General features: G+C 42.2%; 1 protein-coding gene across 1 annotated transcript; it reads right to left on the bottom strand.

Moving 5' to 3' along the window:
* Positions 1-8,814: 8,814 nt before the first annotated feature.
* On the bottom strand, positions 8,815-16,102 carry LOC118629860 (cyclin-dependent kinase 4 inhibitor B-like). Its single transcript, XM_036261529.1, has 3 exons — positions 15,977-16,102; positions 11,554-11,860; positions 8,815-8,984 (listed from the first exon to the last, which is right to left on the bottom strand). Exons 1-3 carry the CDS (start codon positions 16,100-16,102, stop codon positions 8,971-8,973), a joined length of 447 nt encoding a protein of 148 aa, XP_036117422.1. The 3' UTR covers positions 8,815-8,970.
* Between the last annotated feature and the right edge of the window lie 4,876 nt (positions 16,103-20,978).

A 20,978-nucleotide genomic window follows, 5' to 3' on the forward strand; every position in this document is an offset into this window, starting at 1 on the left:
GAAAAAGCTAAAGGAGTTCATCACCACCAAACCAGTGTTATATGAAATGTTGAAAGGTTTTCTGGAAGGAGAAGAAGAACAAAAATATGAACAATAAAATGGCAATTAATATATATATATCGACAATTGAATCTACATACAAAATGAGCAAGCAGAACAGAAACAAACTCATAGATACAGAGAACTTTTGTTGCTTGCCAGATGAACAGAGGCTGGGGGGATGGGTGAAAAAGATGAAGGAATTAAGAAGTACAAATTTGTTGTTAGACTGATGAACCTTAAAGGGAAAGGGAAATGGGGACAGGATGAGATAAACCAAAGAATTTTTATGCATAATGAATGGACACTGACAATAATGTGGGGAAGGCAGATTGGGGGCAGGATTGGGGAGGAGAGGGTCAATGGGTAAAAAAAAGAGGGGACATCTGTAATACATTCAACAATAAAGATAAGTTAATAAAGTGTAAAGAAAAAAATAACCCTCATAGGTTGACATTCCCTTGCATCTGCAACTTACAACTGAGGCATTGTCTGCCCCAAATTCCATAATGGTGCATCTTAACTAAATTCAAGAGAGTACTAGCTGTCTTTGATAACCATTTAAGAAAGAGTAACTTTCCTCTACCTGGGGCTAAAAATAATGCTAGGCCATCTCCCCTTAATGTGGTAACACCTTGACTAGAGTACAAATATGGTCAAACATAAGAGGATGAAAAGATGCCATGTAATGGCTGCAACATATTAAAATGTGGCAATTTTTGTCCCCAGATTCCCCCAAAAGTATCTGAGACAACTGCTGCTAAAAGATTATGAAGAAGATACTACAGTTCACAAGACTGTCAATAAAATAATAATAATTAAAAACAAAACAAAACAGAAAACAGTCAATAAAATGGTGATCAAAGTAGCCCAGCCAGTATAGCTCAGTGGCTGAGCATCAACCCATGCACCAAGAGGTCGCCAGTTTGATTTCTGGTCAGGGCATATGCCCAGGTTGTGGGCCAAATCCCCAGTGGGGGGCATGCAGGAGGCAGCCAATAGATGTTCTCTCTCATTGATGTTCTATCTTTCTCTTCCTCTCCCTTCCTCTCTCTATAAAATTAATAAAGAAAAAAAAATTTTAAATCATGATCAAAGTAGAAAAAAGCAAGAAGTAGGACTCAAAAAAAAAAAAAAAGCCAAGTGTCATATTTAGGAAGCAATTATCTGATATCAGAACTCAGAGCCCTCTTAGGCCTAACATATGTACATATTAAGTATGGGATGACTGATAAAGTGTGGCAGATTATATTTACCAAAGGTTACTTGTGTTTCAAAAAGGAATTAACTTCTAAAATAATGAAATGTTTTCATTCACTTAACAAATACTTGCTGAGCACCACCTTGGGGATATGGTGGTGAGAAAAACAGGAAATTCTGCTGGGGTCATGGAGTTTAGGAGGTGGAGGTAAAGCCAGATATTGATCAAACAACACTTGCAGTTATACAATTGCAAACTGAGGTAAATGAGGGAACCAAGGAGAAGAAAAATTATTCTATAGAGTTTATGTCAAAGAACCTGATCAAGGAAGTATCCTCAAAGCATTAAGCATTAAACTGAGATCTAAAGGATAGGTTGGGTTGAATGATTTGAGCTTTAAACAGGATTGCAACAGAGAATGGTTATGTTAGTTTCCTAGGGCTGCCATAACAAAGTGTCACAAACTGGGTGGCTTAAACAATAGAAATATATTGTCTCACAGTTCTGAAGGCTAGAAGTCTGAAATCAAGCTGTCAGTCAGTAAGATTGGTTTCTTCTGAGAGTGGTGAGGGAAAATTGTTCCTTGCCTCTCCTCCAGATTCTTCTGGTTGTTTGCTGGCAATCGTCTGTGTTTCTTGGCTTGTAAATCTGTTTTAATCTTCATATGGCATTCTCTCTGTGTGCGGGTTTTTTTTTTTTTGTATCTAAATCTTCCCTTTTTATAAGGACCATAATGATATTGTATTAGTCATTATCTTTAATTATATCTGCAATGATCCTATTTCCAAAGAAGGACACATTTTGAGATATATGTTGAGGGCTTCAACATATATATTTACTTTTTTTTTCTTTTTTATTAATTGTAGAGAGGGAAATGGAGAGGGAGAGAGAAGTAGAAACATAGACGAGAGAGAACATCAATTGGCTGCCTCCTGCATGCCCCCTACTGGGGATTGGGCCCACAACCTGGGCATGTGCCCTGACCAGGAATTGAACTGGTGACCTTTTGGTGCATGGGTCGACGCTCAACCAGTGTGCCACGCCGGCTGGGCTCAACATAAGTATTTTAGGGGCACACAAGTCAACCCATAACCATTGGGGAAGAGACAATGTGAAGTAAGGAGGGTCGCAAATTCAACTCTTGGCTTTCCAGTAAGATTGCATTTATACCAAGAAGGATCCAGAAACTGATCCAAGAAGAAATCGAGTCTATAAAGCATTGGTTAATTAAGTAATAGAAGTACCAAGGAACACAATGGAAAGTTTGAAGGGTGGGAGAGATTTGGGTTAAGGACAAAGAAGTACAAGTCAAACCTTGGTTCTTGAACGTTTCCCATCTCGAAAAATTTGGTTCTCAACCAAGTTGTTCAGAATAAAACACTTCAGTTCTTGACCTGACAACACTTTAATGCTGATACATCAGCATGATAAAAAGCTCCTCTCAGGCCACAAAGAAAGGACAAAATGCAAGTCAGTTTGTCATGCTGTGAATATTGTAGTGTGTATTTTTTTTATTGCTTTTGTTGCTGGTGAAATGGATGATTAGCATAATTGTAAACCATAAAGAGGCCATCAAGTGTGCTGATGTCGCTAAGGGTGTGAAAGTGCTCACAAAACAATGATCACAGGCAATTGAAGAGGTGGAAAAACTGTTGTTGACTTGGATAAAGGAAAAGCAGTTAGCCAGTTAGCTGGTGAAGCATTTAGGAGAAAATGATGTGTGAAAAATCGAAGATGCTGCACCCCTGGAACAAGTGCTGAAAGTGATTCATTTAAGGTTAGTCGGGATGGTTCTGTAAATTTAAGAAATGTTTGATTATAGATTAAACGGTACATTAGACATGGACTGTATAAAAGAAAGGTTAAAATGGAGTCATTTTGGGGTCTGGAACTGATTAATTTAATTTACATTATTTCTAATGGGAAAAAATAATTCAGTTTGCGATCACTTCTCAAACAGCCTTCTGGGATGAATTAAATTAGAGAACCAAAGTTTCTATGTAAAAAGCATTATGGGAAAGCATTGAGGTCAAGGAAACTGGTCAGGAGTATTTACTTATACTGAGGTCTCTGAATCATAAAACCAGACATGAGAGAGAATCAAGGTGGTTTCAATCTCAGATGCCTTTTTGAGAAAGGTCAAAGGACCTAGACTACCCAATCTAGAGCAAAGTCAGGCTTAACAGCCATAGTCTAGGCTCTCCTGGACAAACTAGCATTAAATACTGGCTCCACCATTCACTATACAGATGGGGTTGGGCCACTTACAGGACCCCTCAAAGCCTCAGCTTCCTCATTTATAAAATGGCTGGAGTAGTAGCAGCTAGTTGAGGAAGCTTGTGCAGTCAATCTCTGTATCAATACTGAAGACCTGGAGGATTTTCATGCCCTCAGCAAATTGCGTGATGCCTCAAATTCTTTAATTCCTGATTTTTATTTTATTTATGTATTTATTTATTTTGATATGTGCCCCTAGCGGGAACCGAAACCGGGACTCTCTGGTCTGCAAGTCGACGCTACAACCGCTGAACCAAACTGGCCAGGGCAATTCCTGATTTTTAAAGATGTAATATTAATGCCTTATAGGGGGTTGCAACTATTCATTGAGATATTGTTTATGAAAGTGATTAGAAAAATAAAAAATAATGCTAATTTTCTTTAGTGACATTGGGCCAGGATGTGTTCTGCAACTGTGTCTAAATGCACCATAAGAGGGTACATAAAGAAAACAAGCCCCACTCTGCATGAGAAAAGCAGCCCCACTCTATTCTACTTTTTTTTTCCTTACCAGTCTGGGTTAATCTTATGTACCAATTTATCTTCCTTTAAAAAATTTTTTTTATTGATTTTAGAGAGAGGAAGGGAGAGGGAAAGAAAGATGGAAACATCGAGGAGAGAGAACATCAATTGGCTGCCTCCTGCATGCCCCCCCTCCCACTAGGAATCAGTCCCACAACTGAGGCATGTGGCCTGACCAAGAATCCTCTTGGTACATGGGCAGATGCTGAACCACTGAGCCACACTATCTTCCTTAATCCACCTGGTCCCATTAAGAGACCATTCCTGTTAGTGTCCTCACCCCAGTTTATGGGAGAGAAATCCTGTCCAGATTTTTCGTGATGGCCACAGAAGTCAAATCCTTACTATTTTTGACTTACTCTAAATATTCATATCTAGTCAGTGCTCAAATTTTATTCACCAAATGTGGATGTCTTAGGCTGATTTTGCAAGAGTTTTTGGCTTTGGGGCCCACTTTTGGAAAATCTATCACTTTTCTTCTCTGAGGTCTAGGGAAAAAAGCAATCAAGTAAGCAGTGTAGTAAATGGAATGGTGTCTCCCCAAAAGATATGTTCAAATCCAAACCCCCAGTACCTATGAGTGTGAACTTATTTTAAAATATAATCTTTGCTGATGCAATTAAATTAAGGAGATTAGCATGAGATTACTCTGGATTTAGAGTGGGCTCTAAACCCAATGACCAAGTACTTATAAGGGAAAGGAGAGGGAGATTTGACAACACGGAGATCCAGAATAGAATGCCATAGGAAGATGGAGTCAGAGATTGCAGTGATGCTCTGCCAGCCAAGGAATGCCAAGTATTCTCCCAGAAGCTAGGAGAGAAGCCAGGCAACAGATTCTCTTATTACTTGAAAGTTATTGCTTAGACCAGGCATGTGAGATCTGTGTAGAGGCGGAGGAAGCCCTTCCTGCAGCCTTGGCGGTTGGCGGGGACCAACCACAGCCAGTTTCTGTCCCTGGAGGCGGCTGGGCCCGGGCCTCCTCTCCTGGGCCCCTGACTCCCAGTTGACTTTGAAGCTGCCCTTTTCCCAATTCAGCATTAAATCAGGAGTGCCTTTTGTTTTTATCCCAAACAGCTGGTTGGCCCTGAAGTTTTGCCCGTTATTGTGGGAAAGCCCCGCAGCTCTCTCTTGATCCCTTATGGCCTTGAACAGACCTAAAACTCCTCTCTTTGTCCTCTGTTTCTCTTTTACCTTCCTTTTCTCCTTCCTTTCCTCTTTCTTCATCTTCTTTAATTTTTTGAAACTCAAGCACAGTTGCGCAGTTCACTTCTCAGTCCCTCCTGGAATAAGGCTGGGCCGGCCGTGCAGGTGTGCAGCAACCAGAGGCAACCCTTGCGCGTGGGGACCCCTACGGTTGGAGGGCCTGGGAGATGCTAGCTCCACTGCGGGAGGCCCTGGGGACCTTAAACTAGGAAGTGCTCTTGCTGCAGCTCACACCAACTGGCATCGGGAGTGTGTGTGTGTTGGAGAGGAATTGTGGCAAGACATCAGTTACTACAGTGGGGAGGGGATGGAGAAGGAGGAGGGTTAGCAGAGAAAATTTGGAGGGAGATAGCTGAGTGTTAGAGCTAGAGAGGTTCAGGAAAATGGTGGCGACAGATACCCAGAGAGTGGGAAGGCAGGGCTAAGGCACTGAGTCCCAGTCATAGGGGATGCATGGAAAAATAAACTTAGCATATGAGAGGCATTTTGTTATTTTGCTCTAAAACAAAACAAAAAATAGAAGTGACTTAAATGAAAATGGCAGAGTAGGAAGCTGCAAGGACCCATTTCTACACAGAAATACAAAAAAAAAATGTCATAATTGACATTATGGGAACTCTGGAAGATAGTCAAAGGTTTACTGTAACCAAGTGAAAATTCAACCAAGAAAAATGTGGCTTAAACAAAACACAATGGGCACATTACTAGTCAACTTAAGAAAATAAAAAGGGTTACAAGAGAAAACTATTAACAACTAGGTGAAATGGACAAATTCCTAGAAATACACAAACTATTAAAAATGACTCAAGGTGGGTGGGAAATAGTCTGAAAACTTATAAGATGTATTCATAGATCCAAATCCTCTATGAATATAGATGAAAAATATCCTCAACAAAGTATTTGCAAATGCAATCCAGCTGAATGTTAAAAGTATTACACACCATGACCAAGTAAGTTTTATCCCAGGAGTGCCAGGGGCTCAACGTATGAAAATCAATCAATGTAATACATCATATTAATAACATTAAGAAAAAAAACATGGTTATCTCAGTTGATACAGTAAAATAATGTCACAAAATCCAAACTTCATAAAATAAATATTCAACAAACTAGTAACAAAATAGAACTTTCTCAATTTGTTTAAGGGCATTTATGGAAAAGAAAAAAAAACAAACCCTATAGCTAACATCATAGTCAATGGTGAAAGACTGAAAGATTTCTCACTAAAATCAGAAACAAGACAAGGATGTTTGCTTTTGCTTTAATTCAAGATTCTATAAGCAACATTGTCCTGAAAATTCTAACCAGAACAGCTAGGCAAGAAAAATAAAGTAAGAAGAATTCAAATAAGAAAGGAACAAGTAAAACTATCCATCTCCCTTTGCAGAAGACATTTTTTTCTGTATAGAAAATCCTAAAGTAATACACACATGGACGCAACTCTAGTAGGGCTAAGAAACAAATTCAGCAAAGCTGCAGGATAAAGGATCAACACACAAAAATAAGTTGTGTTTCTATACACTAGCAATGAGCAATCTAAAAAAGGAAGTTAAAACAATTAACTGTGTGTGTGTGTGTGACAGAGAGGGAAATCTGAATTTGTTCCACTTATCTATGTATTCACTGGTTGATTCTTGTATGTGCCCTTGAGGTATGGGGACAGCACTCTAACCAAGCTATCTGGCCAGGGCCTCAGTTCAATTATCAATAGCATCAAAAAGAAGAAAATATTTAGGAATTAATTCAACCAAGTAGTCGTGCTACTTGTACACTTAAAACTACAAAACATTGCTGGAATTAAAGGAGACCTAAATTAATAGAATGACATTCTGTGTTCATGGTTTGGAAGTTGATATTTTCAAGATGGCAATAGGGCCCAAAGTGATGTACATATCCAATGCAATCCCTATGAAAAACCCAATGGCATTTTGTGTGTGTGTGGAAATGGAAAAAGCTGATTCTAAAACTTATATGGAATTGCAAGGGACCTCAGGGACAAATTTGAAACAGATCAAATTAATTTTGAAAAAGAAAAATAAAGTTGGAATATTCACATTTCCCAATTTCAAAATATACTACAACACTACAGCAATCAAGACTGTGAACTTGACATACAGACATATATTCTGGACATTTTTATAAGTGGAATCATGTACAGAATAGTAGAGACAATAGGCGATTAATGGTTTCCAAAGCCTGGGAAAATGGAGGATTTAATGAGTGCTTAATGAGTATGAGGTCCTTTGGAGGTAATGAATATGTTAAGGAACGAGATAAACGGTGATGGTTTCACAACACTGTGAGTGTTCTAAATGCCACCAAATTGTAAAATTATTATTTTTATGTTATGTGAATTGCACCTTAATAAAAAAATAAATAACTGGAGGCATGCCACTAGACATGGGAGGAAGCAGTGTGGCCGCCTGGCCCAGTTGAAGTTGGAGTCAGTCCCTGCAGCATCCCTGCTCTGGCAGAGAAGCCCCAACTCCTTTTGGTTTGGGTGGCCAGCAGCAACTTCACAGCCCACTGGAGTTGCTGCTGCCTGGTCCAGTGTGCTGGGCCAGGCATGGGGTGCCAACTCATGAAATCCCTTAGCAGGATGCAGAGCCAGACTCCATGTTCACAAGCCACCTGCTGCCTGTAACATGTTGGACAAAATAACCCCACTTTGCGGAGTGGGCACCAATCCTGGATCTGAAAACTTCCTTCATATTGATTAAAGGTTTCACTCATCACTTTTTACCCCATTTCATCAATCTTAAGAATCGACTTTTTACATTTCATTATCTGAGGAGATCCAGATGAGTTTTACAATCCCCAGTGTGTACTCTTACACTGCACCTTTCTTCTTTTTATTTTTTGTCTTTATTGATTTTAGAGAGAGAGGGAGAGACACAGAGATGGAAACATGGATGAGAGAGAACATCAATTGGGTGCCTCCTGCATGCCCCCCACTGGGGATCAGGCCCACAATCTGGGCATGTGCCCTGACCCAGAATCAAACCAGCGACCTCTTGGTGCATGGGTCAACGCTGGATCACCGAGCCACACCGGCGGGGCTGCACCTTTCATTTTAAAAAATGTATGAAGCAATGGCGAATCTCAGAAACAACGCTGTCTTTGATTCAATGAAAGTGCATTAAAATTTCTAGTCATGTGTTTGTATTTAATATTTGATGTCTGTCTTCCCCTCCACAAAAACAAAACAAAACAAACAAAAAACACTATACCCCTGGCAAAGTACCTTAATAGATGCTCAATAATTGTTGACCGAATAAATGAGCGAAGGAAAGAACACTATTTTTTTTTTTTTAATTGAGCCCTGGCCCTAACATTTGCTGGCAGTTGGACACTCAAGAAAGGCCATGAACCCCATTAAGTTTTGTTTCCCTAGTTCACAAAGTGGCTGTAATAACAGAGCCAGGCAGGTTCGAGGCTCTCAAGACAACGCACCAGCAGAGACGTGCCCTCATGGCCTGCATACACGCTCCTGAAAACTCCAACCCAATGAAAAGGCAGGGACAGCGTTGGTTTTTTTTTTTTTTTAAATCTTTTATAATAGCGTAGAAAATCAGGTATAAATGGAAATGTAGGGGGAAGGGGAAAGGATTTGCTGGCGAAGAAGCTGTAAAAGCGCTACTTGATAAATTGCATCTAATAAAGCAGGGAAGAACTGGGAGGGACGCGGGTAGCAGTCAAGATGCAGATATGCTTCTTGCTTTCGTTCACGCTCGGTTGCCTGCAGAGAGCAGAAAGAAAAAAAAAAAGAAAAGGACATTAGAAATCAGAAATCAAAGTTGTGAGACCCATTTCTTCTTTTTTTTGCACTCCCGCACCAGCTATTCAGAAATTTATGGACAAGGATGGCTTCGCCTGCAGATACACTTCCTCTCGATATCAACCGAATGTCGCCCTGGCCGGTTTGGCTCAGCGGTTAGAGCGTAGGCCAGAGCGTAGGCCCCAGAGCGTTGGACTGCGGTCCAGAGAGACCCGGGTTCGGTTCGGCTAAGGGCGAGTGCCTCGGTTGCAGTTTGTCCCTGGCCCTGGTTGGTCGTGCGGGTGGCAGCCACTCAATGTGTCCCTTTCATTGGATGTTTCTCTCTCTCTCTTCCTCTCTCCCTCCCACTCTATCTGAACAAAAAGTGGAGAAATGTCCTCGGCACCGGGTCTGCCCATGGATTCGGGAGTGGGGGCACACACTCCTCCCCACACTCCGCGGCTCTGGGCTCGCCGCTCTTCCGCGCTCTGGGTCCTCCAGGGCGAGGGCAAGGAGAGCACGGGTGGGCCCGTGGCGATTGCGAGAGGAAAATCGGTAAAATCGGTATATAACGGGTGGCTTTTGCTTCCCACACACACCACCAGGAGCAGAAACATAAGGACGCTATTTCGCCCCAAACGTCTCTCGCACCTGATGCTGGCGAGCGGCTCAGCGGACTCACATATTAGAGGACACCCGGTAGGCGCTGCTTCGCAGTCTGGGAGTCTTGGGTTCCAGTCCTACTGTATTCCTCTACAGGTCCCCCTCCCAAACCAGCTAAAATAAAACGTTTCTACAATAAAATTAACATTTTGACCAATCATCTTTTATCTGACCTAACAGACCCCTGCAATGATCTGGCCTTTGCTCTCCCTCTGATCTCATCGTGTACCCGATTCCGCCTGTCTTTCTATCCTCTGACCCGCCATTCATTTCCGCAGCAGTCTTTGCACTTGAGAGGTTTTCGGTCTCCAGGGCTGTTTTCTTCTCATCAGTAAGGGTTTTGGACCACTCTTAGATAGCCTCCCCTCCTATTCACACTTCACTCTTAAGCATCACTTGGTTTTACAAACTCACTCTTAAAATACACTGTTACAGTGTTTAAAGTCTATTTCCCAGAATGTAAGCTCTATGAGGGCAGGAATCCTGTTTTGTCTTGTTCAGTTTTGTGTCCTACCTAGAATGGGGATCAGTTAAAGAAAGGGAAGGGAGAAGGGAGAGGAGGGGAGAAGAAGGAGGAAGGGAGGAAGGAGGAAGGGAGGAAGGAGGAAGAGAGGGAGGAGGAAGGGAGGGAGGAGGAAGGGAGGGAGGGAAGGAGGGAATAAGAGAGGAAGAGAGGAAGGAAGGAAGGAAGGAAGGAAGGAAGGAAGGAAGGAAGGAAGGAAGGAGACTCTCCTGTTTGGCTTACAAATCTTAGGTTTGGTTATAAAGGGTTATTCAATTTTCATTTGCCTGGGCCCAATTACATAATCTAATTCTCTTCCGTGGCTGGAAGTTCTTGCTTCCGTGATTGGCCCCTGGTCCTATGCTGCATCTAGGACGCACGCTTCAGTTGGAGGACCGAGAGGGTGGGCAGGTTAAAGGAAACCTTTCTCCCCTTGGTGTCCGAGGCGCTGCACTCTAAGTGAGACTCTACACTCTGTCGCTGGTTCCCCTAAGGCCCAGGGAGCCTACTGCCCCAGTTCTCAGCCCATAGGATAGCTTTCAGTATTTTCAAGGTCAATGTTTACCATAAATATTCGTGCCAATTTCGTATATTGCTTCATATATGTATTTTGATAAAATGGTGTCCCCTTCAGAAAAAAAAAAATTGAAGTTGGCACTTTAGACAGGCAGGAGTGGAGGTAGGGAAATGGGCCTGCGGGAAAAGGCTTTATGGTGGTAGAACGACAGAGAACCACACATCCATCTCCCTCTCTCAGCGATCTCTCTCGCACAAACAGAAAGGGTCTCTTTCCCAGAGCGTATAGCAAACCTCGCTATACGACTTTGTTGGGACTTTGAGGGTTGGAGAAGTCTCTATCCCAGATGCCTCCAGAGCCCCCTGGGGGGGGGGGCCTGGAAAACCCCACGCTTAGAGTAGAGGGGCAGATTTAGTAGAATTTTTCAACGGAGCCGGGAATGGCTGACCTCTGCCAGATCCTGCTTTGCGCAACTGGTTTTGGAAATCGCAACGTTGGTCCTGAAACCTGGGTAACCTAATGGGGAAACTGAGGGCCACTGAATAGATGTAGCCACTAGACCTCTAGCCTTGAGTCGATGCTCCAGGTCTAAGCCATGACCTGCAGGAAGAATGAGTATTTGGAGAGGTGGAGGGAGTTCTTATGGAATGGGTTTTGACGTGCGGAAGTCCATCAGAGGCTGTTTCCTACCCGTAGCTCTGGCGAGGCAGCAGATACGGGACACTGGTGTTGTCTCATCTGCTGGCAATAAGTGAGCTGAGATGAGACCCAAGTCTCTGCTCTCCCTGAGCCAACTTTCTCTTCTGACAAAGGAGTGCGCTGGACTGAGGGAGCTCTCTGAGTTCACATTCTTAGATCGGCCATCTCACCTGCGAGGCTTTGTGTGGCACCGGCAGTGGAGTGGCTACCGCCTTCCGTGCTCCCTTCGGCCGCATGCAAGTACTGGGTGATTTCGCGGTGGCCCCGCTCCTCAGCCAGGTCCACGGGCAGGCGACCCCAGGCATCTCGCACGTCCAGTCGCGCCCCGCCTCGGTGCAGCACCACCAGCGTCTCCAGGTAACCCTCCCGGGCCGCGTCGTGCACCGGTCGGGTGAGAGTGTCTGGATCCGCGCAGTTGGGGTCCGCGCCGTGGAGCAGCAGCAGCTTGGCTACCCCGGCGTTGCCCATCATCATGACCTGCAGGAGCGAGCAAAATGGTTAGGGCAGGTCAAGTGGCAGAGACAGGGTTAATTTAAAATTACTTGTGAAGCCTCTACCCTCTGCAAACACCCATACAAGCCAGAGGCGTCTAGTTACTCTTTATTTGCTTTCAGTTACCAATTCTCTTAGCCAGTTCTCCTACCCATTCCATCTTTCTGCACAGACTGAATTCTCATTATATTCTCCATGCTTTTGCAGAATTCCAGCCACACACAGAACACTGCTGGAGGCACAGACAACAGCAAAAGTGACAAACTTGCTAAACCTCCTGTATTTCCCCATTTTGATATGATTATGTAAGACCGAGAGTTTTTTGTATGGTTCATTGCTGTATATACAAGCCCTTGTTAAAAAGTGAAAAATAAAATAAAATTTAAAAACCCAGAAAACAAACCTTAATTCTTACAAAATTTTAAAGCTACCGTTAGTTTCCTGGAATATTGAACTTAAAATTCTTTTTTTTCTCTTAAATTCATAAATAATCCCCACCTGAAGGTATGTTTATTGATTTTAGAGAGCGGAAGGGAGAGGAAGGGGAGTGGAGATCAATGTGAATTGGTTGCTTCCCATACACATTCTGGGATTGAACAGCACCCTAGCTATGTGTCCTGATCAAGAATTGAACCCAAAACCTTTTAGTATACCTGATAATGCTCCAACCAACTGAGCCACTGGGCTATGGCAAACTTCAAATTCTTTAAGTATAAAATGAGGTTTGTCTAAGCACTTCCCAAAAATTTTCCTGTGGTAAGCTAAATAATGTCCTTCAAAGATGTCTACTTCTTAACATTCAAAAGCTGTGAGTATATTACCTTACATGGCAAAAGGAACGTTGCCCTTTGCCAGGCTTGATTAAGGATTTGCGGGAGGGGTGGGGGTGGGGGTGGGGGTGGGGTGATTAACTTGAATTGTCTGGGTGGGCCCACTGTAACCATGTTTCCTTATAAGAGAGTCACAGTTGAGAAAGGGTATATACCAATGAAAGCACAAGTCAGAGAGAAGATGCAGGGGCCATGAGCCCAGAATGTTGATGGTCACTAGAAGTTGGAAAAGGAAAAGAAATGGATTCTCCCTTAGAACCTTCAAAGGAGTGCAGCCTCCTAGATCCATTTTAGACTTCTGACATCCAGAACTGTAATATAATAAATTTACGTTGATTTAAACCATTTAAGTCTGTGGTAATTTGTTACAGCATAAATAGTAAACTAAGACACTTCCCCAATTTACACTCTGAAAGTTCATTAAACAGGAGGCTCTGACTTCATTTGGGGTTTAGGTCATCTTTGCAACAAAGGCAACACCAAAGTGTCCATAATCAGAGCAACCTTACAATTTGAGTGTTGCATGGTGGGTGGTGGTGGTAGACAACTTTTTTTTTAGGAAAACCATTATTTGGTTATATTAGCTGGATGATAGTGACTGTATAAAAATAAGTTATTTATTTCAGTTACATTCTATATTAAACACAAATTACTTAATTTGTCCAAACCAAGGAACCATAATGAGTTTTGTATTGGAGAAAAGTGAAACTGATTTAATTCTCAAAAAGACAGAGAGTAAATATAAGTGAATCAAATTACAGCTCCAAAAAAGAAAGAAAAACTATTGCAATGCAATAGAGCAAATGCACTGTTTTAAAATAAAAACTGGGAGAGCTTTCACACTATTACTGTTTATCCAGTGACATCCTTCATCATTTAACTGGTTTTATATGTTTTTATTATATTTTATTATATTAGTATTAAAGGCTGAACAGTAGCCTAACATTTAAATATTTTAATCATAATAGCAATCCAATGAAAAAATAAATAAATCTTTCACAGGAATATTTGTAGGGTGCTTAAATCCATTTGAAAAGACATTACATTTAATTTAGCAGTTTAAAATGTTCTAGCAACTAAGTATTTCTATATTAAACTTAAATTTGATTAGGGTTCTAAATCAAAATCATGCTTCTTTTTCCCCTATGTTCTCATCCACCCTATTAAAAAAGTTAAAATTAATTATCTTTTTTTTTTCTTTTTGTATTTAAACAAACTAAGTCTTCTAACATATTCTAGAGGTCCAAGGACAAACTCCCAGTTTCCAAGCAGCTGGTGATATTTTGGAGATATCAAATTATGAATCAGGCAAGCATTATTTTTAAAGGACTCATGCTTGTTTTCTACAAACACTCAACCTCTTTATTTTTTTTTATTTTTTATTTTTTATCCTCACCCGAGGATATTTTTCCATTTTTTTGTACAGATAGAGTGGGAGGGAGAGAGAAGAAGGGAGAGAGAGAGAGAAACATTGACGTGAAGGGACACATCGAGTGGCTGCCACCCGCACAACCAACCAAGGCCGGGGACAAACTGCAACCGAAGTACGTGCCCTTAATGGGAACTGAACCCGGGTCTCTCCGGACCGCAGGCCGATGCTCTAACCGCTGAGCCAAACTGGCCAGGGAGCACTCAACCTCTTTAAATTCAAATTCTCTCCACACTTCAAGTCACAGATAAATTTCAAGTTTTAGGCATTTTCATTTTATTTTAATATCTGTATTGCAAAGTGTATAAAATCTATCCTCTTAGCTTAGTTTTAGGAAAGGAAGATTTACTTGTGAAGTTTGTGAAGTTCCAAGTAGAGTTACTTTCCTTTGTCTTATTCTGGAGGTTTTGCAATATGCGTTTGTTTTATATAAATTTTATTTTTCAGAATCAGAAATCATTGTTGACACTGGGAATAAAATTAGGATGGTGACTGCCAGGAAGAATTCATCTTTAGCCTGAGATTTAGAAAGTCAGTGAAGGCAAACAACAAAAACCTGTGTCCTCCCCCCAACACACACACACACACCAAAAAAACTGGAAGGGAAAGAGCAGAAATGATGGTTCTCAACAAGGAGGAACTGAAAATTCGACTTCAAGTACGTTAATATATAGCAAGTTAGTTAACAACAGCAACAATAATAGGAGACATCAATCACTAAAATGATAACTAAATTATTTCAGGCAAAGTTACACTAACGTTCTCTTCTAATTTTCTAATGTTCTTATTGATTTTAGAGAGAGGAAAGAAGAGGGAGAGAGAGAAAGAAACATCCACGAGAGGGAAACATGGATGGGCTGCTTCCTGTAAGCCCCATACTGGGGATCCCACGATCCCTGCACATGACCTGATGGGAATCGAACCCCGGGACTTCCTGGTGTATGAGATGATCCTCAACCAACTGAGCCACACAGGCCAGGCGAATGTTCTTTTATTTAAAAATATGTTCTTATTGATTTTTTTTTTTTTTTTTAGGGAAAGGGAAAGAAGGGGTGGGGGAAGAGAGAGAAACATCAATTGATCGCCTCTGGTAAGTAGGCACCCTGACCAGCAACGAACCAGTAACCTGGGCAAGTGCCACCGAGAACGGAGAATTCAACCAGTAACTTTTGGTGCAGGGGAGGACGCCCAACCAGGGGTGCACTAATGTTCTTCATATATGCCTGCATTTTCTGTATACAAGCATATACTTTCCGTACTCAGTTAAATTAAAACAAAAACACTATGTAGTTGCTTCTAAATTATTTCAATAGCTATTTATTCCAACATACAGAGAGTAGATTTCCACTGAAATTCCTCGGAGGGAGGAAAATGATCATCAGTTTCTCTCAGCGGCCTGTGAGTTCAGGGTTAAGGGCTCCCAGCCAATCTCACATTTCTTTAAAATCTTACATTTTACATCAAACGTTCGTAAGTTTTGTTATCTGATAAAGAATACACACACACACGTGTGTGTGTGTATATATAGATAGAGCGAGCGAGCGAGAGAGAGCGCGCGCGCTTGGTCTATATTAACATAAATAGGTTCTCCCTCCAGATACTCATGCTATTCTAGAGATCCGCACGCCTGCTGCTTCCTCATTCCTCCCTTGGCTTCCTGAGCACCCAGGGCACGGCGGGGAAGCCAAGAGGAGACTTCGACACCACACTCCATCTGATAACTCCGGAGGATGTCACCCCTTTACCGGGAATCGAAACGCTACCTGGTTCCGACCCTCTTGCAAACCTAGTCCCCCAAAGCCGTTCGCCACCCCTGCTCCTGCGGCAGAGCCCTTCACCCACCTGGATCGGGCTCCGACCGTAACGGTTGGGAGCATTGGGCGGTGCCCCCGCCTGCAGCAGCGCCAGCACCTCGTCGCTGCGGCCGCGGGCGGCGGCCCTGGCCAGCCGGTCGGCAGAAGACTCCATGCGGCTCTCCCGCGCTCGCCCCCTCGCTCTCTCCTTCCCAGTTTTTGCCGCCAAGCCCCAGCGACCCGCCCCAGCCTCTCGTGACCAGCCTGCTCCTCCTTCTCTTTCCCCCCCCGCCAGCGGAAGCGGCCCCCAGACTTGTCCGGTCCAGATTTTCCTCTCCGGGGTAACGCGTCCACGTGTTCCCAGAGAAGGCGTCTTTCACTCCAAACACTCTGTGACTATGATACCCCTGAAGTCGCCCCACGGGGTGGGCTCTGCTGTTGCCGCTGGGCAGCTCACTTGGGGGCGCCGGCCGGGAGCAGTTGGCGCCCGGAGCCTGACGAAGCCTAGGCGGAGGGAGCCCAGGGGCTGCTGCCACCTGCCCCCACCCCGAGGCGCCCCCGCCCAGCGCTCCCGGAACCGTAACGGAGGCGCAGGCGGCTCTTGTAGCGAGTTCATCTTTTCAAGCGAAGTCTCTCCCCCTTTTCCTTCTGATGTACGGCACCGCTGGCATTAGGGTTCTCACAGGACTCCCAACTGCCAGGTTCGAACCAGGGTGTTTGCTACCATGGGCAAGTACAGCTTTCTCTTTTCATTAGAAGAAAAGGGTCCTGCCTCTTCGCCAGAGCCGGGCCAGAGATCTGTACCACTCCTACAACTATGAGGTTATCTTTACTTCTGGACACACGCCCCTCGTCCACTCAACATTTGGGCTTCCCGCACTCACACGTTCATTTTGGAGTCGCCTGCCCGCATGCCAGCCTGTCCCCGTTCACACACGTGTAAAACAGATGCATGTGTGTGTATGAGTGTGTGTGTGTGGGGGAGGGGGGGTGTTTCCTACACTTGGCCTTGCCCTAGAAGATGTGGTCTGTTTAACGGTAGGGTGGAGATTTCTGCCTGGAGGGCAGATAGGGAAGTGGCGAGGGTGTCATTGGGCTGATTGACTCCATTTTAAAGAAATTCCTCCAGGACCAGAAAATGTCTTCAGGGCTCTACTGGCAGAGTGTCCTGGTGATTCAGAGAGCAGGCTCACACATTGTCCTTGTTCCGCTCCTCTCCGTCCCCTGCACCTCTCTTTCCTATTAGAAAAACCTTACAGTTTTCTTAGCTATAAAATGGAGGGCCAAGAGTGTTCCCTACTTTATAGGGAGTTTTAAATGAATTAATGTACATATATACACTTAGAACAGAGCCCCACTTCCGAAACGAATACCTCTTAGTTCTGAACATCCTTTGTGAGGACTCTCTTGCAATCTTGTGATGCACAGAGAAGAAAATGTTTTGAACCGAATTATCAATATTATATGAAAGGGAAAGCCAAAAAGACCTTAATCACTGAAAAGATGGACACTCTCCATCTCCACCCTCATGTTTAATGAAAAATGAAACAGAAGTAAGAGTATAACAAGCAAATGAAAATCCAATGAAGTCTAATTTTTCCTGTGGTTATAACTTTTACACTTTAAAAAATATGTATTTTTTAAAAACTGGATTGCTCTGGCTTTGCTGATGCCTTAAGCAGTGCCTAATCTACAATCTCTTGCTAACTTCTCTTGAAGACTCAGACTATCTGACTATACTTTCAATTGCTGTTAGCTCAGGCAAAACATAAAGTTTTAAAATTATGCCAACTGGCGGTGGTGGCTGGGGAAAGTTGGTGATGATGAATGATGTCTTGGATAATTTTCTTCATGGATGCAGGAAGCCTTTGAAAGGTGAGGATGTGACACAAAATATGACTTAGAGAAAGCAGTTCTACAAATGACTCAGAAAAAAATGATTCAAGTAAGCAGCTTTCTGCAGATGCATTGTGATCTGAGAAGAAAACTTACTGGCCAAAGCCTCGTCCACAGGTTGTGCAGAATCTCCAGGGAGTGCTTGATAAATCCACACATTCTCCAAGTCTACAGAATAAGGATCCCTGGCTGATGTGCCTGGAAATTTGCAGCTTTTGTAAGTTTTCCAGGGGATTCTTAAATACATCAGAGCCCTAGAGCAGTGGTCTTTAGACATTTTTTTGGGGGGGGGGTCAGATTCTTAATCTTGGGGCATCTGTTGAAAACTGTAGGCCCTCTCCTCAAAAAATAAAGTATGCAATAATTTAAAGATTATTTTTAATTGAACTTATTGGGATGATATTGGTTAATAAAACTATATGGATTTCGGGAGTAAAATTCTAGAACACATTATCTAAGTATGCAATAATTTTGTAAAGTGTGTCTGTGTACACATGTATTTCTGAATATAACTTTCAGGAATTCAGACTTCTGGAAGGGGCCTCAAAGGACTGCTCAGATTGTCAGAAGGAAAATCAAGAGTGAATGAAGTGGCAAGGACACTGTGTGTAGACAACTCTTTCAGAGTTTAACTGTGATAATTCAAGGTGATATATGGTGACAGGGAGGCACAGGGAAGGTGGAAAAGACTTGAGCACACATAATACCCTGAAGGAAAAATGCAGGTGAAGAAAATAACAGCTAGAAGAGGAAAAAGGAAATTCAGGTCATGGGCAAGTAGGGTACTTCTGAGGACCTTAGGTTCCTAAAGTCAGGAAGAAATGGACTGCAGGGCACAGGGAATGGACTCAGGAGACACAGCCAGATTTTGAGAAGGGAGAAAAAGTCAGGGCAGGGAGGAAGTTGAAGCACTTCCTTCCACGGATGAAGAGGCTGGCTGGCTTGCTTACAGTGAAGATAAAATGGTTGGGTTAGGAAGTGAGTGGTGCACGTTCAGAATATCTGTTGTAATGAAAGAGGGACGGTGAGCAGGACTTGGACAGATTAGCCTTTCCATCTGTCTGCAGAACCCAGCTGAGCGTGGAAGTCATGACACTATTGGAGCCCCTACATGTTTTAACTAAACTAAATAAAACCTTGCAATAGAACTGCTCCAGAAAGCCTAAAAATCAAAGAATAGTAATTCCAGATGTGAATATCAATTCAAACATCACCAGAAAGGTATCTAAGTAGGTAGCTTCTGGTTCTGACAAGGCATGGTAGAATTGGCAAAGAATGATCTGCATGATATGCAAACACATTATATGATAAGCAACATAATTTTATTGGGAAAGTAGCTCTGTATTGGGACCAACAGACAGTCTTGATGTATCTAATTAACTGCTTTTTTTTTGGTATGTGCCCCTAGCGGGAACCCGGAACTCTCTGGTCTGCAGGCCCTATGCTCCAACCGCTCAGCCAAACCGGCCAGGGCTCTAATTAACTGCTTTGGACAGTGAAGTTTTTAAGACTATTTTTAGCTTCAATGTCCCTATCTTTAAAATAAGTACTCTTTTTCTATTCTTTATACCTCAAGAAGTTACTACAACAAGCGAGACACACACAAAAGCTGTTTTAAAAGCATACATCTTTTTATCCTATTCAATATTAGTATTGTTGTTAAACAATATATAGTTAAACAAAATATAGTTGGAATAAAATATACATAGAATATCTCTGGAAAGATACTAAAAAGTTTATATATCTAGGGGGAGGAAATGAAGAATTGGGATGGGCCTGAGACTTTCTTTTCACATCTGCAACTTGTATTGTTTAAATTTTGTATTATGTGCATTTATTAGCCATTTAACTAAATAAACATAATAAATGTATTAGACAAATAAGAGTTGCTTTTCTGAGGATCATCATTTATAACTTTCTCTGACAAACAGTAACTGAGCACATGAAGTCTGGAATTTATAATCTTAACTTTAAGAGAAAATATATAAAACTATACCCTCAACCCAAAGACTCAAAGGAAAGCATGAGAGGACATTTTAAGTCTATAGGTGAAAGATGCTAAAACATGATTAGGAAGCATTGTTTTATTTATTCAGGGTTGATATACATCATCAAGTTGATTTCTTCCACAGGAGTTTAATCATATATTAGGTAAAGAATTTGACTTGAGGAAGAGTATTTCAACTCCCCAAATTTTATGGTCTTTTATAATATCAGAGGAGAGGTGGGCTTTAGAACTCTTAGAAGTCCAGGAAAGGCAAAAAGAAAAGAAAAAAAAGAAAAGAAAAGAAAAAGAAAGAAATAATATAAGAGTAAGGCTATAGAGCCCCAAGAAAGAAGACTACTTTAAAGGACAGTTGTGTGTGTGTGTGTGTGTGTGTGTGTGTGTGTGTGTGTGTGTGTGTGGGGGGGGGTGACAAGGTTTCCAGTAGAAGAGCAAAGCTTCAATATAGACTCTGATATGTGAGTGCTCTAAATCATTGTTAAACCAAATTGATCATGAACACTGAACTTCTACCCGCAAGAGTAAAAACTGAATATAGTATTATTTGTTTGTTTCAACAGTATCTTTGTATTCTAATAGCACACACACATGTATCAGCAGCATAAGCAAAATGGAATATTATGTGTGTTCATGATTAACAATTAAAAAGGAGGATGGGGATAGAGGTTTAGAGTTGGTAAACTTTACAATACCTCAGTTTGCCTATGGTTTCCCCCATGTACCTCCTCTTGAATCACACACCAAGGAGTGACGGTGACTGGTAGTGGATGCAGAGGAAAGAATGAACAGTGACACAGTCCGTTCATTTTATTGTCCCCACTTTGAGAGATAAGGAAATGGAGGCTCAGAAAGTTTTCATAATTATTTCAAGCCTACAGAGCTGGTAAATGAGGATCAGGTTTGAGTATAAAGACTGGGATTGTCCCATTGCCCATGCTGCATTGTGTCACCTCCAAGATTATTACTAAGGATATGGTTGACATATCTCACCAACCACATCTGTTCAAGTCAGAGTAAACTGCTGTGACCATAGAAAAAATATGGAGAGAGGACTGAGTTCAACATCTGCAGCAAACATTTATTTACTGGGTAATCATGGCAGTGTACCACTCCTCCATTTTCTTATCTATAAATCAAGGGGGTAGCTTCT

The sequence above is a fragment of the Molossus molossus genome, unplaced genomic scaffold (assembly GCF_014108415.1).
Source record: "Molossus molossus isolate mMolMol1 unplaced genomic scaffold, mMolMol1.p scaffold_m16_p_14, whole genome shotgun sequence".
In the NCBI taxonomy this organism is placed as follows: Eukaryota; Metazoa; Chordata; class Mammalia; order Chiroptera; family Molossidae; genus Molossus; species Molossus molossus.